At 43.0% G+C, this 26,231-nt stretch overlaps 1 protein-coding gene across 7 annotated transcripts in view; it reads right to left on the reverse strand.

Annotated features, from left to right (window-relative positions):
- Nucleotides 1-26,231, reverse strand: part of LOC105570199 (fasciclin-2) — a 109,718-nt gene that overhangs the window by 19,457 nt on the left and 64,030 nt on the right. For 4 of the 7 annotated variants that reach the window (XM_012027224.1, XM_012027223.1, XM_012027220.1 and 1 more), the window contains exons 2-7: nt 8,659-8,836; nt 7,540-7,563; nt 5,077-5,246; nt 3,651-3,919; nt 2,254-3,313; nt 1,494-1,946 (exon numbers count right to left, since the gene is read on the reverse strand). In XM_012027224.1, the coding sequence (XP_011882614.1) occupies nt 1,494-1,946; nt 2,254-3,313; nt 3,651-3,919; nt 5,077-5,246; nt 7,540-7,563; nt 8,659-8,836 (2,154 nt within the window). Of the gene's footprint in view, nt 1-17; nt 1,173-1,493; nt 1,947-2,253; nt 3,314-3,650; nt 3,920-5,076; nt 5,247-7,539; nt 7,564-8,658; nt 8,837-26,231 lie in introns of those variants that run through there. The other 3 variants (XM_012027227.1, XM_012027221.1, XM_012027226.1) reach the window with 2 other exon arrangements.

Genomic DNA, 26,231 nt, shown 5'->3' on the forward strand with positions numbered 1-26,231 from the left:
GAATGGATACAAAGGCTTTGTGTAATAAAAAAGTGATTCTCCCCTGCTCCAAGTACGGATATCGTCGTCGCGTAAAACATTATCAACGTTTTTACAAGCCCGCCGACGGCCACCGGGTAGCTTTAGCTAGTTGGTGTCTTGCATAGGGTCAAGGGATCTGAGGACTTCATCAAATCCTGTAATCTTGATTAACGCCAGAAGAGCCGGGAGGGGGGCTTGCTACTTTTGCAAAACCGACCTTTCGTTCGGCGTGAAATACGAGGCAAGCTACGTGACGTGCGCAAACTATTATCACTCGCGTCTGGAAACTATTATCACGAGTATCGAAATCAAAGTCCTATGAAACGTACATTATACAGAAATGAAAACGCAATGTATTGTATATTTACAATGTGAAAGTTATCTCGTTACCGTCTTGCGTTCTACTAATATCGATAATAAATTTATATAATTGCTGGAAAAAAAAATTATATCGAAAGTGCTTAGCGGGCAAAATAATCGTTCAGGCCTTTCTGGCGATTACAAGATCGTTTCGCCGTCGACAGAACCGATCGGAAGAATCACTGACAAAATCAATTAAGGGGATCCTGGCGTGACGGCTTAGCTTTGAAATCGGCGACAATTTAACGTCCTATATTGTTATTCAGCACAGGACGTAAAGTCCTGTGTTGGAGACATATACATACACAACACAAAAGTGACAAGGACAGAGATATTCATGAAACATCTATCCTTGCCTAACACATTGCAGCGCTGTCTGTTGCAAGATCTGGCACCTGTAATTTGTCATTCTGTAGCTACACTTCGGGTGTATAGACATGCGTTTCTACGTAAAATTAAGTTCCTCGGTAATCTGTTTTTTTTTTCTTAAACTTTTAATCTCGGTTTTACCGATTCGACGCTATTCTTTGATCCGAATTGCAGGCTGCTTTCGACTTGTGCAAATAGGTTACACAATTTGTATGCAAACGAATGTTTCTTCGAACTGACAGCTTTACGTGCAACACCAAGAAATATTTTATAATTTTTTGTTTCTAGTCTTAAGCTGACCAGCCTGCAATGTCTTTTTGTACATACTTCATGTGTACAAGAGGATTTTTTAATCTGTAAAGCCAATTCGAAGATAGCTGTGTCACACTATATGTCGGTATTTGCCATCGCTCCAGCATCCCCTTAAGGGAAAAAAAAAGAAAAAAAAAAGATAGCTTAACTGAGTGGAAACCTCCTAGGCGAGGAAACGAAAGACCTCAAATAACCCTTTTCCCTCCCCGTTGAATGAACAAAAATAGGGGCGACAAACTGACAAACGATTTGAAGATCGCGAAGAAAAAAATATTCAGTGCAGTAGCTTCGTGCACATATATATATATATTTCAAAGGGAATTATATATCTCGAGTGGAAATCATTACGAGAAATGTAGACACGTCATGGCAATAATTATGTTGGAATCGCAGGAACATCGAGAATTAATTGCGGAGGGCAACCAACTTACCTCTAGCCGTCCTGAACTTGGCGAATCCGGGGTCACTGAAGCCCAACGCGTTGTGAGCCTGCAGCTCGACCGAGTAGATAGTATCGTATTTCAGATCCTTGAGGTACTGCCTCGTCCTGCCCGCGGATTTGACGTCCAGCTCTACGCAGGTGCCCGGCAACTCTTCCCAGTCGCCGGGGATGCGTTTAATCTCGCAGTACTTGATCTTGTACATGTCTATGGGTTCACCATTGTCTATCGGCGCTATCCAGCTAAGCTCGTACTGGTGACTGTACTTAGAGAACTCGTATTCGGCTCCCGACGTCTGGATGATCGGCTCTCTTGGTTTCGTCTTGGCGTTTGTGATCTGGACCTCGTTGTTACCATAGTTGCCCAGACCGACCAGGTTCCTCAACGCGAATCGAAACTCGTATTGCGTCGCCGGTTTCAAATCTTCGATGACATATGGCAAACCTGGAAGGGCATTTGTTTGCACGATATTTAACTGTTATAAATTAAAAGGCTTGAGGCGAAAGTATGTTAAATTACGCGAAAGGAAACTTGAGAAGAAAAAGTAACTGAAAGCATTGGACAATTTGTGACTTTAGCAGGCGTATGTTTTATATCAAAATTTTTATTATTTCTATACTTGTAAAAATATACCACCACAGATACTATATACGTAAATTGGACTTTCTATTTCTCCTCATATATATTATGTTTTCAAAACATTCTTGTTATAGGACATTAAAAAATGTATGTATGTATATAGAAGACTTACCGACAGACCACGTCTTGTTTTTCGAATCTATCCAGTTCTGGTACGCCTCCTTGTATTGCACGGTGATAGACGTGATAGGTAAATCTTTAGTCAAAGGCAGTTCGAGAAAGAATCTTATCGTTGTGGCAGTCGTATCGTCCACCCTGACGTGCGCCAGATTGTCCGGTTTGAACGCTTCCCTCAGCACCATCTCATGCTCCCGCGTGCCGTGAGGGTTCATAGCGATGCATTTATAAGAGTTGTAATATCTTCTGTCCAGCGGTGTTATCTGAAGAGTGGATATCGGCCCGTTGCCAATTTTTCGGATAGGATGGTTGCCTTTCTCGGGATCCAGGCCCCCGCTGAAGGTCCAGCGTATCGTCGCGTTCGGTATGCTCTCGGCGATGCAGGTGAGATTCACCGGTTTCTCTTCCCAGGACCAGACCGTGGTGTTCGGCATGTTGCGGAAGGAGGGCGGGTACTCCACGGTCAAATGGCCGTTCTTGTAGGCGACACCGCCGGTATTTTTCGCCACGCACTCGTACAGACCGTCGTTGTCGGTGAGAGCGTTCGTGATCGACATTGTGGCAACGGTTTCGCCGGACAATTCATCCTGCTCGTTCTTCAGGACAATTCGGTCGTCGTGCGTCTGAGCGCCCATCACGTATGGCTTCTCAAGTGTGAGCTTCCTGAAGGTCACGTCGGGCGGCGGTCGGCCGAAGACCTTGCACTTAATATCCACGTTTTTGCCCTGCACCACGGTCTTGTTCAGGAACTCCATAATTTTCGGCTTGACGATTACGTTCACCCGGATGGTAGCACTGGCAGACCCGGCAGCGTTTATTGCGGTGCACCCATACTCACCCGCGTCCTCACGGTTCACGTTTGTGATGGTGAGCACACCTGTGACTGAATTGACGCCGAAGCGATCGGCGTTAGACAGGTTTTGTTGAGCGATGGACTTGACCCACGAGATCATTGGTGGCGGCTTACCGCCAGCTTTGCACTCAATGTTCGCGTTTTCGCCCTCGATGATGTCCACTGGCTTCGAAATCTCTTGGATTGTGGGTTGTATGTGTACCTAATGAGAATTAACGAAGAAACTTGTTGATATAAAGACAATTATTAAAAGATAAATAGACACAGACTTATTTACACTCACGGGCAAATTGTGTCTAAAAATGATTAGCGATAAATTTAAAAAAATTACATCAGCAAATTGATGCTACATTAATGGAAAGAAAATCAGAAGTTGTAACGTTCTTGTAATAAAGCGGCGTTAACATATGACGATTAATGACTATAACAAAACACGTAATGGTAGTAAATATTTAAGTTGATACGAAATGTTTATACAGTTTCTGAAATAATTTACAACTTTTTAGTTGGTGCTGCGTAATCAAGATGCTAAATGGTACCTCAACGCGGATAGGTCGCTCCTTCAACTCTCCTGTGATCGGCACCGATGCACGACATGTATATATGCCGTCGTCAGACTCTTGAACATTCTTGATCGTCAGGGAATAAGTATTTATAACGTATTTCTGATTGTTAGTCGTGATCAGCTCTCCGTTGTAAAGCCAATCAACCGAAGGCGATGGCGTGGCGCGCACTTGACACTTAATATCATAGTCTTGTCCGAGGATGGGAAACTGATTTAGCGGTGCGTCGTCCCACGTGATCGCAACTATTGGTAACAAATCGGAAATTTTGCTTGGACAAATATTGCGACACTCAAAAAAAAAATTATACTAACGCAGGCAGATTTCTAGATGTCGCGGCAAAAACTTATCGCTATTTTGTGTATCCGTTAGAAAATTGTAGCCTACACTGAAAAAAATTTCTGGTTGAATATGGACGAATCAGATAATTCTTTTAGGATTTACCAGAATTCCTTTAGGATTTACCAGAATTCCTGTAATCCTACAGAAATTCTGGTAAATCCTAAAGGAATTCTGGTAAATCCTAAAGGAATTATCTGATTCGTCCATATTCAACCAGAAATTTTTTTCAGTGTACAAAATTCATAGCAGCGACATTCTAGTAATACCTTCTAGCAAGTTTAGGTTTCGTGACTAAATATTAATCATTCACCCTCGAGAAAAATAAATTTCGGTAACGCAGGTAGAACAATCTTTGCAAAGGCCTGTGTTCACAATGCAAGTCCTTGCAGCTTTTATGGAATAGCTGCAAGTTGATTGGCTACACATTTCTCGAAACTGGAATGACTTGGACCAAGTTCTAGCATCGTGAACACAGGCCTTAAGGAATATAACTGTTTATGTTCCACAATCAAACGTTATAATGGATGGGCGTTGCAGAAAGACTTTCTTCCTAACATGCGCTAACAGTTCAGAGAGAAATTCTGTCTCTGTTATTTAAATTGAAATTGGCTATTCATTTATACATCTCAGTAATTTTTTTGTACCTAGAAAATTGTTGCGGCAAGATCTTTGTTTTTGGATGCACGCCGAACTCTCGAAAAAAACCTGCCTGTTACTTGATTTTAAAACTATCCAGATTAATAAAAACTGAGACTTTTACTGTTATATAGTACGTCTGACTAAATATCTGTCAAAAATCTAGTAACCAGAGTAAAATATCCATTATTTAATCAGCTGCGTCTGCCTTATTAAAAGTTACACGCATTTTCCAATAAAGTCTCGACCGAAAAATTCTAGCATCGTTATAAATTTACGCGGACTATATATATGGGCTTTTCGAATTAATTAAATACTGCTAGATATACTTCGCCGGGAGATATTTTATTCCGCGTCTCGGAATAATTTCGCTAAAAAATTTAAAAGAAATTAAAACGCGGGGCTTCCAATTTTCTGTACTCACTTATAGTCTCGATTGTCACCGACTTGCTCAACGGCAAATTACGCGCGTAATTCCCCTGGCACATGTACTTGCCGGCCTCTCGCTCCTGGAGGGAATTGAAGAACAGGGACAGGCTGCCATCCTCGTGCATTTCGGTGTACATGGCCGGCTTCGTTTGACCCACGTGCGTTCTGTGGAGAGTAACGTCACAGTTTGCAAACGAAATAATTCGCAACATCGGTCAAAGCACGGCAATTGACGGTTAATGATCAATGACGTCGATGATATTGCGCTCATACACGTTCTTCGTGGGTGAAACGCGGGGATGACGTGTAAACGACAACGAGATGCATTCACATGACCTCGTATTATTCAACGTTGCACAGAATGGCGTGGCGTACCGGCGCGTATGATGCTAGTACAGGTATATGATGGTATGATGTATTCAAGCAATTTCCATATAGTGTATCGGGCGACGAGATGCCGGATGTAATATCGCGTGACGTCGACGATGAAGGTTACGAATATGGATTTTGCGGATTAAGAAGGTGGTTGGAGGCGATAGGGCCAGAAGCGCAGCTGCTCCGCGACCGCGTTTCCGTCTTCGGCGGGCGGAAAATTATCGGAGGTACGTGTGCCTCGAGAGTTTAATATCTCCGAACGGTGATATTAATGCGGACGATATCGAACTACAAGATATCATCGCGGAAAATATTCGGTGGTCGTCCGCGAGTTAATTCGTTGTCGCGGAGCAGCCGTGTATCGTGACAATCACGATGCACGAATACGAGGCAAGCAGTAATGATGATTGATATTTAAAAAAAACCATTAAAAAAACAGGACACTGTCGCGACAGTCCGTCGATTACGCAGAGCGATCGAAAAGTGCCGACAAAAAAAAATAGCTGCGCTCTGCAGAAAAAGCTGCTTCGCAACGGTTGTAGAATTCGTGAGTTTGACTGGAGTATACTCTTAGGGTGCGTATACACTACGGCGAACAAACGGCGAACGAACAGCGAATTAGACAGATATGTACACCACAGCGAATGCGAACTGAACTATCGGTAGTGTTCGATTCGCCTTCGGTCCGAGTCGAAAGTTCGTGCGCAGTGTGGACGGGATTCGAATACGAATACGAACGTCCGAACATTCGTGTTCGCCGTTCGTTCGCCGTAGTGTATACGCACCCTTAGATTCGGCCAAGATTAAGTGCGCCAATCAGATTTTTACGACAGTTGCAAAGCAGCTTTTTCTGCCGAACACAGGCAACTCTTAACAGTTTCGTTTTGCTCTGAAATAAATGGCACGTGAATGCTCTCTGGTCCAGTCGGTTCTCGACGTATCGATTTTCGTAACAGCCTGTATTCGTGTGTAATGACGCTGTGGAGAACGTATAATTGAGAGGCGCAAATAGCTCGAAACGGGACGATTTTGTCCGGGAATGTCACACGCGGCACTCTTGACGACGAATGTACTTAATTATGCAAATCGTAGCTCGGGGTAAGAGTAATCGCGCAAACACGCGACACGACGAATCAGTTGCCAGCAGGGTTAACGTTCGTTAGATTATTTGATTGTCGGATTAAATGCCTGGCAATACGAGCGACGTATTACATTAATTATCAGCGATATCGCGGACAGACTTGCGCGAATAAAGGACATATTGCGGATGAAGGTGAAAATAATTGCGAGAATGTATGCACAGAATTGCGCAATTATGGAGCTACCTAATTACTGCTGATACACACACACACACGCACGTGCACAAACGCGCGGCGCCCTAGAAAGATCGTGTTTCATTTTTAATCCTGCGAGCTCGAGCAGAGTTTAATTATAAAGCTAGTTAACATCCGAAATTAAAGAGCACGAGCAAATAAAATTTCAAGACGTAAACAAGGGAAAAAAGTCTTTCAAACAGTCAAGAAGTTGGAAATAAATTTTACTCCGACGCCACGTTTAAAAGAAAATTAATTTTGATCTTAATGCGCTCAATGCTCGAAAAGTGTACGATACAATCGAGGTAGAGCTCTCTCTCTCTCTCTTGCGACGAACGAAAATTCGAATTATTGACAGAATGAAGGAACATCGATTCGAGATTACGCGGTACGAACGTGTAAACGAAAAATTCGTTCGCTGTTCGATGAATTTTTTGCCCGGCCGACGGGTTTCCTCGGCATGTTGCTGGCGTTCAATAAGTCAGGTACACCGGCGCGAACGTTCGGAACTTTTCCGGCCGGCTTAACGAGCGATAGCCGGCTCGCGAACTGCAATCGGCTCGCGTTGCAGCAATTAAGAGCTCCGTGGCGCGGACTGCGGGAAACGTAGCCACATCGTGGGAAAATGATTGCATCGAACTCGGGGTGAAGTGACGGGTGAGTGTATCCGCAAATGAGAGAGGTGGAAACGGGGGAGGAGAGTGGCAAACGAATGAACACTACTGCGGTTGCATGGTATAGATCTTCGATTCAATGGGTTTTATACTCGCCTTTCGAGCGGCAAGACGGCGTATCTGTGTATGCGTTACAAAAATTCATTGGATTAGTGTTGCAACTAGTTCTAGTGTGTTTTTGTTTTAAACGTAACAGATGTATAGTTCTGTACTGCCGAAACCTTTTAGCTAATACGAGAGAGTCCTCTCTTAAAATTTATCTTAAAAACTACACGATCGTGGGACAACATAGCATTTTGAACAACTTCGTGAGTGTTTTGAAATTTTACCACACTTTTTACTAATATGAGATAGGCCTCTGATACGAGATAGCGGAGTTTCTGCTAAATTACCAGGCATCGTCTGTTGGTCCCACCATGAATTTATTGCCCTTGGAGTGAAAGCTGTTTAGTGGAAAACTGATTGCTAGATCGTGTACTCGTTGCGAAGAAAGATTTGTGATTGAATCTGGACGTCAAAAACCTCCTATCTCATATTAGCCTCCTATTTCACAATAAAGGACTTTGCTCTACCAGTAAAATTCCGCAAGACTCTTATAAAATTCTTCGAAATGCCGTGTCGTTCCACGACTTCGTGATTTTCAGGATAAACGTTGAAAGAAAATTCGCTCCGTGTATAATTTGCGCTTTCTATAAACTCGTATCATTAATCACGATTGAAATTCACAGTATTCTGCGAACGTACCGGAGACAGAACACGTATAATTATTATCGAATGTTAACATTTGCCTCGTGACCTTAATCGAAAGGAACATAATTTAAAAATTATTTTATTAATTTGCTGCATTACTAAATTTCACTTCTCAATTAAAATAAATCTCCCCAAGTACTTTAACGAAGCTTGACACGGAGTACATTTATTCGCCGAAATGTAATTGATTAGTACGGCAATGCATATGTAAATATCAACGACGGGAGAGGAAGACTCTCTAGATCCATCATTCTTATAATTGCTCGAGCGTAGCAGCTCTTGAGAAAAAGACCGCGACGCTAACAGTGTCGCGGCACGTATCTCCGACTAATTAACTGTCATCTTCCCGATTGCCAATTATAATATAGATAGAGAGAAGCGCCGTTGACGCGGGCGCTCTCGAGTCATCTTGAAAATATTATTTATAAGCGAGAAAGGGAGTGAGGGAAGAGATAATCGGCTTACTTGAGAGACTCGATCTTGTGGCCCCGCGGATCGAGCCATTCCATGCTGGTGACGAGCGACGGGTTGTACGTGTCCACCTTCGGTTTGCACGTAAGGATGATGCTGGAGCCGACCGGCTTCGTCTGCGTCTCGCCGCTCGGCAGGATTTCCAAGTACGGATCCGCCGCGCTCGCGTAAGCTGCAACAAGAAGGCAACCAGGAACGTCATTATGCTGACAAGGACGAGTGCGTGTATATGTGTACGCGTACGGTTTTGCGCGTGCGACCGCAACGATCGTAGTCGCGGCTGTAGACCGGCGGAAAACACCGGTTTCGATAATGATATAATTAGCGGGGCATTACGACGGCGCCGCGGCATTTATTTTTGCATAAATGCAAAGTTCAAAATGCAAAGCAGGACCGATGAGCGGGCAAACGTTCGCGCTCGCGACTTTCAACGACACTTGTCTTAAGTGTCTCGCCTAGATTTACACAGCTTTTCGTTGCTTTGCACTTCTGAGCTCTCTATTGTAACTCGTAACCGTAATTATTGTACATTCGTTTCAAAGAGATTATGCAAACTGGAGTAGATAATAGGCCGTTTAGTTCATCATGTTTTTCAGTATATTTTAAATACAAGAAGCTTCTCTGAAATTTTAACTTTTTTCTTCCAGGAGTATCGGACTACAATATCATTTAAAAAAGTAAACGTACAGTGATGTACACGACGGTCGCAACACTATTTTTTCAATAAGTTTGGAAACGCGCATTTAGATTCAGGTTGCAAAACATTTTCTCAGGGGAAAATTTTACTCGAGAAATAGATCGAAAACGCTCAAAATGGTTTTGGAATGGCCATCGAGTAAAATATTCCTCGGAGAAAATGTTTTGTAATGTAAACCTGAATCTAAATGCGCGTTTCTGCGCTCGTTGATGCGCAAAAAAATGTCGCAAGAATTCTGTCCACTACTGTACATTTTTCATGTATGTATGTGCAAAATGTATATGTTGGTATGCGCACAAATTCACGTGGGAAGGCATCAGTGATTCCTAGTGTAAACAGGCAGGCAGAAATGCCTGGACATTTCTATAATGTATTTTATAATTATAGAAATGCCCAGGCATTCCTGCCTGTCTGTTTACACTAGGAATCACTGATGCCTTTCCACATGAATTTGTGCACATATCATTTCTATAATGTATTCTGTAATTACAGAAATGTCCAGGCATTCCTGCCTGCCTGTGTACGTGTCAACTGGAATATACAGGGTGTCCCAGGATGAAAGGTCAATATTCTGGGAGGCGACAGTATCGGTCATTTCAAGCAAAAATGTTCATACGAATATACGTCCCATTACCCACTGTTTCCGAGATAGAGCTACTTGTGTGTCTCGTGCATTTACTTTTTCTCTGTACACTTCACCCTTCATCCAACCTCATCAACGTCTGCGGGAATTTACTCTTATACGCCTGTTGACTGTTGTGCTGATAACATTGTAGAAATAACGTAAAGAATTATTTAACGCCAGTAGTTGATTAACCAATGTAGAAAATCGCATGACGAACGATGGCTGGCAAATTCTAATTAAAGAAATTCATTGCGAAAAACATTACCTCCGCCAGGGTTTGAACCTGGACCTCCCCACATATTATATTTTTCGCAATGAATTTCTTCAATTAGAATGTGCCAGCCATTGGTCGTCATGCAATTTTCTACATCGTAGAAATGTTCCAAATGCCTCGCATATTCACAAATGTCGAATACGCAGATATGCTGCATGTTTACGGTGGAAGTCCGAATCGTAAAGTGTTTTCCAAGGTTTTCAATACATTGCGCGAAAGTGGGACGCTTCCCAGTGTTCAAGTTTTATCCGAACGAGGACGTCAACAAAATGTGCTCTATCTCGGAAACAGTGGGGAATGGGACACATATATTCATATGAACATTTTTGCTTAAAACGACCGATACTGTCACCTCCCAGAATATTGACCTTTCATCCTGGGATACCCTGTATACAACAATAAGAGAGACGACTCGCTGATGTTTCCAAGTGTCCAGATACCCCTCGAAATGCGCGTCAAATCCGATCGGTTTAAAAAATTGAACGCGAGCAAGTGAAAACGAACCCGTTTCGCTTTTCTCTCAAGACCACGCAATCCGAACAACTCCCCGGAGCAATAAGCCCGCGCGCGGCTGCGATCTTACCCACGCGAGTGGGGCGAGGCGACACCGCCCCCGGCAGCAGGGGTGGCGGCGGCGCCGTCATCACGTAAATGCACAACACGGAGAGGCAGATCGGCGTCGTCTCGGCGCTCATGGTTCGCGTCGCGCAACGGGAAGCACCTTCGGGGGCCGACGATGCGTGCGTCAACTATGACAACGGTATGCGAGCGTCGCCGGAATGCAGGCGTGCGCGACGGGTGCCCCCGACGCCGTCGGCGCGGCTCTGCGCGGCGGCGGGCGTAACAGGAAGCGGGAATTGAGCTAATTAATTGCGGCGAGCGAAAGTGCGGAATTGCCCTAACTGGGAAACGCTCCATGACCTCCTCCTCCTACTCCCTCTCGTCCTCCTCCTCCTCTTCCTCTTCTCGTCACGGCGTCACCAGGACGTAAACTGCATCAACGGCGTAATGCAGGATAGATGCTCGCTCGCCTCGCTCTCCCTCTCCCTCTCTCTCTCGGCGCCAGCTTTGCAAGCTCATTAGCTCGTTAACTTGGCGCACGTAAAGCCCGGGCTACCTGACGAATGGAAATGACGGCGCAACGAGGGAATCATTATCGAATTTGCGGAGGGCCGGCAGCCGCAACTGGAACCACTCGTTAAGTCCGTGGGAACTTCTCGAGTCGCCGGCGAGAGAGGCGCCGATTCGCGATTACACCCGGTTAACTGTGGGGCTTAAAACACGACGAGTGCCCGCATCGCGACTGACGGTCGATTTCCGCTTCGCGCGGATTACGCGGAACGATAATGGATTTGCGTTGGCGTTATATCACTTCCCGCGCACGTGTACACTGTCGCCGATTGTCAAATTGACAAGCGCGGGCGTTTCACGAGAGAGAAATCGAACGGTCAGCGGAAAAAAAATATATATATGTATATTCGATGCAAGCACAATGTGATGAGCGAGCCGTGTAATCGAAATAACCGGGATCGAGGTTTCGCCTAAATAATTCTTTTTTTTTCACTGGATGCAAGAGCGCATCGCGCTGTGTAACAGTTGATCTCGTAAATACTGAAACCGCGGCACGGTGGATGCTGCGAAAATAATTGAATATACGGATTAAAAAAGCGGGCTCGAGATAGAGAACTGGGTCTACGCCGCTGATGCAAGCGAGCGGCTCGCGTGTGACGCAGATCGCGTCTGACGTAATCGACAATGGCACGAAAATTGAAACCGCCGCAAATTGCCGGCGGAAAAAGTCGATCCCTCCCGTTCCCGCGCCGCGAAAAACCTGGTAGCGATATTAGGAGAACGAAAATGGGGAAATGTTCGAAGCGAAAGACGTCGTCCTGAAAAGGACAGCACGTGGTATAATCATAGTGTAACTAGTAGGCCCCGAATTCACATTAGTACCTTTGCAGGTTTTGACACTGCATCTGGTGTATCCTGTGGTTTTCTTCATAATAAAATTATTAATATTATTTGCACGTGTTCGAACTGTCACACTGACTTCACACTACCACATATACAACATCCGTCTCATTGGCTCCACCAAAATAATGGCGGATGCGCAGAAAGGATCGAAGCAAAACAAAAATTACAAAGTGGGCATACTAGTTATACTATGGTATACACTGATAAAAACTATCTGAATAAAAAAAAATTACTTTACTTAAGAAGATTATTCATTAGGCGACCCCTAATAGCTTATTAACTTTAATTTAAAAAATAAGAAATAAATTAAAACATGCGTTGCTTTAAATATTTATTAAATATCAAAGAATAGATCATTTTAAATTAAAAAAACTTTTATTTTAATTCCATAAAATGTTTACTAAGACGTAATTTTCACAGCGAAGAAAATTGGATTTCTTATTTAAAAAAACTTCATTTAATAAATAGTACTCTATATCTCACGAAATCTTTATTTGAATGTAAAAAATGTAATGATTTAAATTAATTTACTTAATATATAGATTTTCTTAAAATTTAATATTTTTATTTATTTAAATAAAATAAATATTTACTTCAGTAAAAAATAATTTTAAGTAAATCTATTTACTTGGCTTAAAAATATTTTTTGTCAGTGTAGCTTTGATGAATACGTGCACGCACGTACCGCTGGATTGCTGACCAAAGCAATGACGGAATACCACGTGATCGAAACTGAAAAGATCAAAGGACCGACAAGAACTCAGGGCATTCTAGTTATACTGTGGCTATACTACCATGCATATAACTTTTCTCTCATTGGCTTGACCAAAATAATGGCGGATAAACCTACTACCAGTTATACCACGTTATAATTCTACGCACCTCTCGGCCTCCATCTCGTAAAATTTCTTCTCGACGGCTCAGCTCCCTCGGATACTTCGAAATGTGTTCGTTCATTCGTGAAAACAGTCGTATCGCAAAAATGGATACTGCGCCGCGAAACAAGTATCGCCTCCGCCATTAAACTCATTCCATTTCCGATTATTATCGTTCGAATAAATTACCACTTGTTTCAATTACTTTCGTCTCTCATTAAATTTGAGGCTTCGTTAAAGGTATCTCCGGCGAAATCTGTGCGAGATGATTATTTTATCGCGGATAATGCAAATGCACCGCTCGAGAAACCGAGAGAGACCCGTTAATTTCTATAATAGCCCGTGCAAGGACGCGGAAAGGTTACAATCCTTCCTAACGGTGGAACTTCCTTAATTGGCCTAAGACTCATCGGGATGAGTTCTTGCGTGCGGTCAATTAAAGGATCTCGCGCTGCTCGCCCTCCCCTCCCTCTTCCAACAAATTCGGAGAGGGGGGGGACTTTAAGCTGCTTTTGCGACATCTTTCTATAAGCCGGAACGATCCATAAGAGCCAACTACGACGAGGGAGTACGACAATCATCAGGCAAGCATATTAAGTATCTCGCAATAAAGTTCTAGAAAAAAATGTTTAATTTGCGCTGCTTTTACCTCTCTTTTTCAGGAGCTTTTAGCTAGCGTAAATTCATACCAAAGTATTTTTTAATATACAGCACCGGCCAAAATTATATCACTTTGAAGTTTTCTCAGCATAACTTTCGTCAAAGTGCATCGAATGTGCTCAAAACTTTTGCAGTAAACACCTGATAATAGTTGCATCTTGTACATACATGAAATTTGACAAAATAGACAACGATTTTCAAACTTTTTATTCGTGTACTTTAAAACGAGTTATGCTAAAAAAATCGAAAGGTGACATAATTTTGGCCGGTATCGTATAAACCGAAAACATGAAATTTTTCACGCACACTTCATTAAATTTATTTCGATTAAAAGCAAAGATAAACGTCTGTGATTAAATTTACCAACTCTCGACTGACGATCCGTTGTATTTTTTTGTTGTAATTAAATTACAGCCATTTGGTTAAACTATTGTTTCATTATGCTGGCAGAAATTAACATTCACGTCCCAAAGTTTAATGTGTGCGATAGCAGGCGAAGTGCTTCTCCTAGTCTTCTCGAAAATTCACACGTAAGAGGTCGAGCTTACAAATTGCGATAAGTTTCAACGGTACATTCGAGCTGAAGTCTGTATCTAGGAGAGAAGCATCGTGATAAGACACTGCAACGTTCGCTTAACGCTACCGGCATTTGCATCGCAAAGTTTGCTTAAACTTCGAACTGGGTGAACGGTGAGAAATGTGTTAAATCCTCCTAGTCGTCGCTAATTGTCTCCGACCGTGCATTACAATAGCCACAATCAAGCGGCAAGTCGTTTTGATTAATGGCTCGAGTTCAGTCCGAAAATATGCTTTCGTTCCGCTATCGAGCCCTCGATCTCGGAAGGACAATCTCGAAACACAATGGGGGATTATAATTTTGGCCAGCTGTCATTTCAGTAGCCCATGCACAATGGCGTATCCCTAGTAGTAGGTCTAATTTTGCTCTCACGATTCCGTCATTTCCGATAAGAGATTTCGTAATCAAGAGAGGGCGAGCCGCTATAAGGATTACGTCCCCGGGAGCATTGTCTCTCGCTCGTAAAGACAGCTTATTTATTTGCCGTTCTCGCACCGTCATGAAATGTCATTTGGTCCTCGCGATAAGACTCGCAAATTCATCATTTCCGGCCCGCTTAGGCGAGTGGGCGGGCCAGGCTCAGGGGTGAATTAAAGATTTTCCTACAGTCACTCGAGCATCGCGGAAAGCGTGTTTCACAAAGGGGAGCGAGCGAGCAGACGGTCCCCCTTGAACAATGGCAAGACATAAATCGCAATTATGTTTCCGGCAGACTGCACTTATTCGATTTTATCTACGCCGAGTTAAGTCTCAAAGACGAAAGCATCCGACTACGTGTCATTTGATATTAGACTGCAAACAGAATTAAATTTTTTTTCATAGTAATCCCGTATGCATCTGTTCTGTTGTATGTTATTATTATAGCTAGATACAAAAAATCTCCTAGTATTATATAGTAGAAAATACTCTTTGAGATATATTTAAGGATAAACGATTTTCTGTAATTTTTACATTGTAATAACTATTTTTCTAAAAATGGACCCGTATCAAAATCACAGATTGATTTTAATTTGATTAAAACACAATTTAATTATTTATAAGATTGATATTTATAAGATACAACTTACATCAATCGTAGATAAGACCATAAAAATAAAAACAATTATAAATAATCGCAACCTCTTTTTCTGCCACGACGCAGTATTAACTTTGCATTAAATTATTCTGTCCTAATAATTCAATGCAATTCTGTCCTAATAATTCAATACAAGAAAACGAGATACGTATGGAAATTTCTTAATTGCTTCTCTGACGGACGCTCAAAAACATGTTTGTCCGCACTTCGCGAAGAGGAATTCATGTGCACAAAAAAAAAGGCGCTGACATCATGACGTATCATTGTTGTCGCGGAAAGATACACCATCATTAATTGCTCGTTAATGCCGTATTCAAAATGCATCCGTCATTACGCGCGAGAGGAAAGCCGCCTGTTCATCGTCGCCATTATAACGTCGTACGAAACTCATTCGGCGTGAACCGCCGAAGAGAGCAACAATACGGAGGGTTGTTCCTCGGGGTTCCCCATCCCCGGCCTTATACCTCCGCTCCCCCCCCCCCTCCCCCGCCCCGAGGGCATGCGCTCGGGCAGATTCTATAATCGTTTCACAAATTCGCCCGAGTCACCGCGCACCGCTTCTTCTCGCCACCCCGCGTTTACAACGGTGTACCGCATCAGCCATTATCCACCCTTGAGACTCGCAAATTCATCGTTTCCGGGACGCGTACCGCGTGTTCATCCGTGGGGGAAGGTTACACGAGGGACGCGGCAGGACTTTTCCCAAAGATCCTCGCGAAGAAACGCCGTAATTGACTGGGTTCATCGGGGTCGGCTTTGACCGGCGCGCAAAATTGGCACATTGATGATATTATTGTAGTTTCCGGTGACTGTATAGAAGAATCTACAGATATGTGTATATAGAATAAGAATATGTATAAGAAAATACGCAAAGGGGAATTTCTTTTTGCGGAATTAGGCTAAAAGGCATTATTTCTGTAAATAAAACATGAAGCTGCTTTCGTTGTAATCCAACACATTTCTAACAGAACGTAATTTTAGTATGAGAATACAAAGAAAATATATTAATAATAAATAATATTATATCGTATTCACTAATTTTGATTCTATATATTTGCAATTTCGAACAAGACGAAAAAATAACATTTTCAATTCTTTTAGACATTATTTAATAAAATCTCATTGCCCCAATCTTTCAGCTAATCTCGTTTTAGTTTTATAAAGTTTGCGTTTCCAACTTATTTAGGTGCAAAACGCATTATCTACTCGGGAGTTATCATCTCGCATCACATCCCGTCGCGACACACCGCTTCTAGTTTACCCTTGAAATTCACAGATTCATCGTTTCCGGCGAGTGTGTCCCCCTGTAAGAAGGTCACGACGTGGGACGGAATTCGAAAGCCTTTTCTCGAAGCTCCTTCGCGAAGAAATCCCGTGATTGCCCCGGGAGGTTAGCTCATCAGCTTCGGCTTTGGCCGAACCTGTGTGCGAGTGGATGTAGGAAGATAAAGGTCGAGCAAAAGGACCGAGAGGAAGACGGAAGGAGTCCAGGATCGAGCGAGAGGAGATCCACCCCTCTCTCCCAGGACATCTTATTTACGTTAGTTAGGGTTTGTTGGCGCAGCCACCCTAGGGGCTATTCAATGCCTCTCCGCCACCCATTTCAACCCCCCCCCGCGTCGTTGACGCATACGCACACAGGGGCCCTCCTCGGCATTCCGGATCTTGCCATTACACTCGCGCGCCACAAAACTACCCTCCTAACCCCCGGGGCCTATCCACCCGAGAGCCACGCCCGACTCGCGTATACCCTCGACTCAAAGGCGATCCGTGTGTACACCGTTTGCTTACGCGCGTGCCACCCGGTGCACGGGAGGCCGAAATAGTGCTTCCCGGTAAACTCCGACGACATGTCACTCGAGCTGGAAGAATTCGATCCAGGAGGGAGACGTCCACGAGGGTGGTGCTAACTGAGTGGGTAGGTGGAAAGAGTGCCAGGAAAGGTTTCGATCAGATCTCGATGCGGAGTCGAGATCGGGTAGGAGGTCGAGCGCAGGGAATGACGACGCTGCGGCAACGGGATCTTCCAAAAATGTAGCCAACTGGGAAATCTCGACAAGGTAAATTCAATATCGCTGACCTTTTCGTCGTCCAGCTTCCTACGTTCTGAATATTTTCTTCATATATACGTGCAAACCTGCATTATTTTACGTCTCTTATATTCTTTTAAATAAAAATAACTAAAACTCACTTTTGGAAATTTCTTCCACCCACCGCTACGTTTATTTTAAAGCCTGCAGTTTCGTTGCTTTTCCCTGACGTTGTCACGTATTGTTTTACGTCCCAAGAGAATTTTCTACAGATATACTTGTAGCCTCGGCTCGTGTTGTCTATAATGCCAGATACACCGATTTGTAGCACAAATAATTCTCGCAATTACGACTGCATTACGAGGGATATATGAGTGCCGAACAATGTGGAGTGCGGCGCGTAGCATAATGCGGAGTAAAGTGCAGCATTTGAATTTGGGTGCGTGAGGGGGAGCGCTGCAGCACGAAACTGTGAATACATCATGCGCTCCCCGTAGGCTTTGTTAAGGGCTTGTTACGAATGAAGACCGAAGCTTTGTTAAGGGAGCGAGGAACGCACCGATTTAATTAAGGTAACGTTACAGCGTGTCGATGATAAGGCTTCTACGTGGAATGAACTTTTGCAAATAGACTGTACTCGGAAAATGGAAACACTAACTTTTAAAAGCTGACTTAAAAAAAGCAGACGTACAACTAGAATATCGCTGTCGCTATTTGCAATCGTTTTCCGACAGATGTTGTGGGATTATTTCACACGAACGGAAATATTTTATTTGCGAATGGTTACTTTCGCGCGCGTAAATCGCAGGCGCTATTTTTAAATTGTAATTTTAGATGCTCGGCAGACACCGCGAGTTCTTAAATATGTCACGCCATGTGTACGTATCATTACCTATCGTCAGTATTCATAAGATGTGCGGTACTCCAGAGGGCTATTGTAGTTTCTCGCGAAAAGAAAGCGCCCATAAACCATAAAGGAAGCCATAAAAATCGAGTGGGCATTTACGCGCGCACCTTCGTTTCATTGTGTGAAGGCAGATGGAGGCATAGCGGGGAAAAAACTGCGCAAAGACGTTATTTTATCGGGGGCAACAGGGCAGTAAGAGGAAACCGCGATAGAGATTGGATCAATGACCGGCAATGGACGGCAGAATGGGGAAATATTAGTGGACCGGAGCAATTCCGAAAGTTCACGCGAGCGCGATTAGTTGCAGAGATTGGCGCCGCTGTAATCTTGTCGATAAACTCACGCGATTAAATAGCCCGGTATCGCGTGGAAGGATAATGAAGTGGTCGTAGGGTGCGTCGGTCGCCAAACCGAAATTACATAATAACGGAATGAGAGCTGGGCCTGCGTGATCCTTTCGTGCGTCGCGTGACAATTTGCGAATTGGAGCAAGTTGACATTAATTAATAATATATTTATTTCTCTGACCTATTAGCTCACTATGTATTGATTTATTTATACTCGTAATAATTCCAGATATGACAGTATAAATTTGCTGCCGCAGACCCATGAACTCATTCTGTTTCGTAAAATTAATTTGTTCAGTCAACATTGGGTACTTTTCTCCTTTGTAACATATACTCATGTACTAAAAGTTCCTTTCTTTGTATTGCGGTTTGCACTTTCGTAATTTGTTTCTGTACTTGATTGTACTTGAAGAGGACCCGATAAAGAGGTCGAAACGTTGCAACTTAAATACATGCCTTTTATGCCAGTTTGGTCGATTTTTAAAAGAATTTCCCCGTGTTAATTATTATACCACTGGCGACAATAAGCCTTACTCAATTTAGTTTAAAATCACTAAGCTGCAGCAAAACAAATTAAGATAACTAATGTTTCAGTTGTATCAAATGTACTTAAATTCGTATATGATATTCTCGTAAAATATTAAAATGTTAAGTCTCTGCGTACAATCTTTACTTTCGATTCAATTTTAAATATTTTTGCTATTCACAAAGATGTTAGTTTTTTTTTTAATCAACGAGAACGTGGTACTCGAAAGAGAAAGAGGAAAGAAAGAGGGGATCAAAGTTCGCATAATTGCTCGTGCGCGCAAATTTTCTGTGGAAGAGCGCGCAGTGCGGAAGAGGGAGGTAAAAAGAGAGTTACTGTCATTAGCGGCGGTAATAGCTGAATCTTCGTTAACATAAAGACCATTAAGCGTTAATAATGGCGCGTAAGAGATACTTCTCTCGTCGAATTCACCTGCGGCTTTTTCCCTGCGCTATAAAGTAGTCCGGATAGGGACTCGACAAAGGAAAGCGCGTGAGAGGATAATCTTGAAACCGGTCGGCGCCGCGCCGCGTCGCGTCGCTTCACTTCGTAAAACCTGAGAATCCCTTAAATCTTGGAATCAGAGGTGGAACGCCTTCTCGTTCGGCCAGTCAAAGGCTACGTGTATATGTGTACGTACACATACATACACGTATATACGCGCGAAGGTGTAACGGCGAAACCTTATAAATCAGACGGGAGACAGAGCCTCGGGGGCGGAAAGACGCGCCGCGATAAAAACTTCTCCCAGCGCAGCTTCTGCTGAGCGGCGGATAGGCGCTCTAATTAAATGCTCAACGGGAGCCCCCCCTCTCTCTTTCTCTCTCTCTCTCTTTATCTTCTTCCTTCCGCGCTTTTACATTCCCTTTCACTTTCCCTTCCTCCTCGTCTTGATTAACATCGCGCTATCCAGCTATCCTGTTTCGTCGCCACTTGCGACGAAAATTTTTAAAAAGGTCTCTTAACGCTTTTGCTTCGGATTTGTAGGAACTTATTGCTCCACGAATGAGATTGAGTTTTATCATCTCTCGCGGAATTCTTTATTGAAGAGCCAACCTTCCGCTTGTAATCACCTTCGTCTAATTTCGCGATACCTCAATACCGTACCGTCGTTTCCGCGCAATTAAAAGTTTGCTAAATTTCACGTTGGGCGTTCGTTAACTTCCTGTAAAATTAATATACTGGAAAGGAAATGTTGCCGCAAGCTGTCAGCATTCAGTTTATATCAGCTGTTTGTCCATAACAAGTTAGTTAATCAATGCGTGAATTATGCAAACGCGAGTTAGTTCACAATGTAATTTAGCAGATTTAGTATTCCTGTTTTAAACGGGCGTATGTATTGAACCTAATTTAAATAATTCAATCAACATGATCAATATCTAGGAGTAAAGTCCTTTTTCTTTCTCTTCCGTGTGTCTTCGTGACTTTCATACTAGTTCGTACTCTTCTCGGTTCGGTGGAAAAATAAGCTGACTCCGCAGGATCTTCGAACCATGGTGCAAATAAATGGAATGGAATTGTCACGGAGATAGGCAGAGGGAACATTTTCGCAGACGCTTCGACGCGACGCCACCGAGACAAACAAGTCATCCGAGGGGCGGTCGGGACGAAACGGGCGGGTCCGCGTCTGAGGAATGGAACGGCGCGACATTGGGTGTTTATGAATGTCGCGGCTGCGTAGGGGAAATGGATTGAGAATCCCGATCTCTTACGGCGTGATGAAATATGTCGAAGTACAAGGCGTGCCTTTGACACCTGGGAGCTGGAAATTTATGGGAATGCCGAGGAAAGTTTCCGACGGAACGGAATAGCGTGCCTGGCCAAGTTGTTGCTCCGCCGTTGTAAAAATTATTACGACAGTTGGGAGCGCGTTATGTAACGCGAAACTGAGCGGTACACTGTCTTGAGGAAGTGGAAGAAAAACCTTTTGAAAATTTAATTCTACAATGAAATTGTGCAACGTTCACGCAATAACGAAAATCAATTATGATTTTATCAATTATTAATGTACAAACCGACTCCGAACATGTAGACGTAATGTATGACTGTGTAATCAAATCTATGACATAATATTACTTCGTTTGTTGTTTTATAATTGTACCTACGTATCAGTTCGAGTCGGACTTGTAATGTGCGTGCTAATTTTTACCTTTTGACTAGACTCTTCACGGACGACGATGATTTGCTAGTCTATGAGTTTTCCTGTTTTCCTCTTACTTGTATTGTTACTTGAAAACGTTGCAACGAATTTAATAAGATTTGTCAATTGGGTCGACAATAAGCTTTTAATTTTCAATTATTATTTCTAGTCCTTAATTTGAATAGCCCATTGTGTCCCGTAAAAAGAATAGAAAGTGACGTCAAATAGAACGGAAACCCCAATGATAATTTGCTTGCCGTAAAATTGAACGATAAATTAAATTAGTCCTTAATGTGATTTAGTTGAAGGTAGCGTGCCATGATATTAATAAGAAGCTTCAGTCGCCGCGTGGATAACGAGGTTTTCGTTATCGGATGAAATTCCGGAATGTCATTTGCAAGTAGTGGCAAGGTGTAACGACATAATAGCCGCCTTCCTGCTCGCGCAAAACTATTCAGTACTTGCACACCATTTAAAATATTTCCCCGTCCTTTCCCCGTCAATTTGCACAAAAAGAATTTAATATAATTTTTTTTACACTCCTACAAGGGCCGAGATATCTAAAAGTTACACATAGAACGTGGCACATCGAAAACGAAGAGCATGAAACGTTATTCAATAGATACGCGTGACAGTATTTTAATCAAACTGAAATGGAACTAATCGGAGAAGATAGAAATGAGCAAAATTGAAATAAAGTGAGAGAAGAAAACACAAATTAAGTCCGAAAGTTACGGCGAAAATTAAACTGGACGTTCGCTTTGTAACGTAACGAGTTCGACAGGTTGTTTTCGGGCGATATACACGTACTGTGTACATATACAGTTTCCGGCTTCCGCAGCTTCGCACTCGATATTAGCATCGTGTAGTATAGGCACGCAACCTCCATAACTTTAAGTTTCTCGGTAACATATTCCATTATTTAGCCGGATACACGTATTGGCGAATTAGTTAAGTCAAATTAACACGATTACCGCTATTCACACTGTCCGTACGTTCGCGGGATAAATAATTCGCGCACACGAACCGCGAATTTCCTTTCATGCTTTGCTATAAATCCACAATGACTGCAAATAACGTTTAAATTTGTTCTACCCCTCTAATAAATCGCTATAAATTCTATTTGACAAATTCCACTAATAAGTAACGAGCGACAAATTTTTTAATAATTTGATCCCATTCTGGAGAAAAATGAAAGTAGTAAAATGACTTCGCAGAGAATGTCACACTCTTTTACAATTCGTTACACTTTTGCTACTCCATCGCTGGATAATAACCAAGTGACAACAAAGAAAACAAGAAGCGCAAAATCGTACTGTTATGGTGGCAAGTGAGATAAATGCAAGCCCTTCGTGATCGCAATCCGGAGCAACCGAAGACACGATGTAACAAGAGGTATCGGGTAATCTGTAGCGCGGGGGCAAAACTGTGTACGTGAAGTCATGTCCCTAAAAGGCGGCGCTTCAAAAGCGGCCGGGACGACGCTCGTTAGAGACGAACCTGTTCGTCTCGTTATACGCGTTTACGCACGTGCTACACGATACACGAACACACGCACGTACGCGGTGCGTTCGAGCGTACGCGTGTCGGCGCACGTGAGCCGCTGTCTCAGTTCTCCCCAAGTAGAGCGAGACGCACGTGACGTAACGGTTCGTAAAAGTCGTCGTTTAAGCCTTAAAGACGTTAAACCGCGGACTAGTCTCTATCCGGGGGCCGCAATATATCCTGATAAAGAGGACGCCGCGGAATACTAACGAGAAACGCAAAGGAAATTGAGGATAAAGAGAACAGACGAAACGAAAACGGGTCGCAGTGGCATCGAGTTCGTGCTGAAATGTTGATTTCAAAGAGAACAATAAAGCAAACGCTCCACAAATAGGCGTTTTTAGTCGAGCTTTAAAGATGTCGTTGATATCTTACAAAATAGAGCTTGAAATCTTTCAATGAAAATTGTTGGATGTCAAGAGTATAAGGCCAATAATAATACGAGCAATTGATTGTCAATGAGACATGGAAAATTCAGTTTTAAGAAGAGTTAAAGCTACTTGTATTACAATATTTAGTAATATACAAGTTTTCCGTCACCTAACTTATAACGATAACATGAATAGTAACGCATTTCTTGAATCTCTGATTAGCTAATTTTCTACGAACGTTTCGTTAGTCATCCTCGGCGTGTTTTTGTCCTTGTAATATGTGAGCGAGGCTCCTCGTCCAAGTAAGATCCAATAATCCTTTGTGGTTTATGTATCGCGTATCAACGTATTTTATATCAGTAAGTGCGAATAGTTATGCACCATTTGTTAGAACGGTTTTCGTCCAATAAAGTAATTATAGTATTGCAGTTAAAACGAGAACAGTCTCCCAGCTCCGATCTTACTTTCGTCGCAAGATAAAACTGACTGAAAATTATTAGTTTCTCCATGCAAACTCATTCGCTCTGATTCTCCGCGTTTTGATTTAGTCTCTTTCTCGACACTCGAATAGATTGAAAAGTACCGGCAGATATCGACAGAATATTTTCTTTCGTAATCGGATCATCCGGCACGATAAAGTTACCATTCATCAGCCATTAGTCCCGCGACGTTGTAACGTTTCGAATATCATTACTCACTCAGTCTTTATCCCGTCGATGCATAATTGATGTCGTTCAGCGCGGACGGTTGAAGACCCACTAGGCACCTCCTCTATAATGCAGATAAACAAGCCTCGAGAGTACCGGGAGACGCGTATCGCGCGATCGCTCTCTGTCCGCAGCCGTCTCGATTTTATCATTTAAATGGAGTGTCATCTAAATATTACGTTTCTCCGGCATTGTGTGTATATGCAAGCGCGCTATCGCGAAAGGGAGAAAGAGACGGAGGGGCGGAGGGAGAGGGAGGGGGGGGGGGGAGAGAAAGATTCTGCGATTTTCTCGGGGCGTCGTATTGAAAGATCGCCACCGCCTCGCGGAGGTATTTCTCGTTTATTTGGCATTCAGCGGGTGCATAAAGTAGACTTGCGCGCAGCCATGCAGTTTCTGCATAATGCCGGGGGAGAGATAAGCATCCAGGACGTTGACTCTTCCGGTCCTGCCACGGCTGCCTTAGTTATAGCTTATACATCCTGATATATTCACCGCTGTTAAACGCGGACGGGGAAATTGAGCGGACATACCGTGTTGTTTGTATAATATATCACGAAAGTGCCTTTTTATCTATCTTGAATTTTATAGCGGCCGTCTTAATCCTATAAGCTCGCGAAGACAGCAAAGGCGAAATATCGCGCTATATCGCAATATAATTATAAGGGGACTAGCCGTCGAAGCGTTTTAATTGCGCAAAAATTGCGAATAAACGATATCGCTAATTTTTAGAATTAAATCACGCAAACCTCATTTGCGACCAATTTCGTCTAATTGCTTGCGCTCGTATCTTGTTAATGTATTAATTTTAGTCACAGCGCGATCTATAAACACATGTGAGTACACAACTCCGGCGTCGTATTGCAAATGCACATGCCATTAATTTTCCGATATTGCGAATTTATGTAGTATTAATTTTGAAAATGCAATAAAATAATTATCTCTGCTTTAAAGAAGATGATCCGTGAAAAATCTTTAATTTTTAAGTCTATTATAACTCCGATTATTTATAAAATATATAGTGATTTGAAAAAAAACTTCCCCGCAGTATGTTTTACTTTAACCTTTAAATACTAAAGGTTAAAATATTTTTCATGCATTTCTTGCTGCCTGACATAAAAATATGGATCGTGTGTCGTGCGGCCTGCACCAGAATGTGCATAATGTGCATAGATAAGCCTTGGAAGTAGCTTCTACGTACGTACCTCGATGTAATCGAATGTCACTTAGAGATTGCCGATAGAAAAAATATACACGGGACACGGAAAGTATTTCCAGCGTCGTGACAGCGATCCTGGAAAAAGCATTTTCGTGTCGTACACGCGCGTTTCGCGTCGGCTCCGAATCGGTTCGAAGGCTGGAGCGGGAAGAATATCGAACGCGAACGAGATCCCACTTCATAACTGCATTTGCAGTTGCACCGGGCAGCATGACAGCGTTAAGCAACACCAAAAAAAAATCCATCTGAGAGCTTTACTGCCGGCGTGCTACCGCCGCGATGCATGTAGCCGTCGCGATACTTTATGCACGACATGCACGCAACGTTCCAGAAACCGTTTCGCTAATTATACCAGGGGCAAAGTGGAAAATAGGAATCGAGATGGAAAAGTTTTTCTTAACAATTATGAACAATTAAAAAGTTGGATGGTTTTAGGGAATTAAGTTTCCGGGACGATATGTTCCAGTTAGCTCCGTGGGAACTTTAGCAGAATTTTAATTCGGAATGCAGTAATCCAAGACGCTCGGAGTTGGAAATGAAACAAAAAGATCGCGGGTAGGACGTTTAATAGATTTTTCATAAGCGAAAAAGGAGCCCACGTTCGTTTTGCGCCTCGCAAACGTCCTCTTAAATGACATCTGCAGTCCTTTACTGCACTACCTTGGCCGACTTCCAACTTCCGCGCGAGCGAAAAACAATTTTCCGGAGGTGCGGTCCCATTTTTTTTTACATCCGAGTCATTTATGTGCAAATAAAATTTTCAAAGCACGTATAATAATGCAAAGGACGTTCGCGCATAACTGCCGGCAATCGGGAGGAATGAGAAATGGACAGGGGAGAGAAGGAAGAAGGGCGTGATAGATTTTTCCCCACAGAGAATTTTCGTCGGTGCACTTCGCGACACCTGCTTACCCGAACGACAGAGGGACCGAGAGGAGGGAGAGGGAGGAAAAATCCGGTTGCCGAGGGTCGCAGGATGAACCACGCGGACGAGGAGGAGGAGGGGGGAGGAGGGTGG

The sequence above is a fragment of the Vollenhovia emeryi genome, unplaced genomic scaffold (assembly GCF_000949405.1).
Source record: "Vollenhovia emeryi isolate VEMERY1.0 unplaced genomic scaffold, V.emery_V1.0 DF939121.1, whole genome shotgun sequence".
Lineage (NCBI taxonomy): Eukaryota > Metazoa > Arthropoda > Insecta > Hymenoptera > Formicidae > Vollenhovia > Vollenhovia emeryi.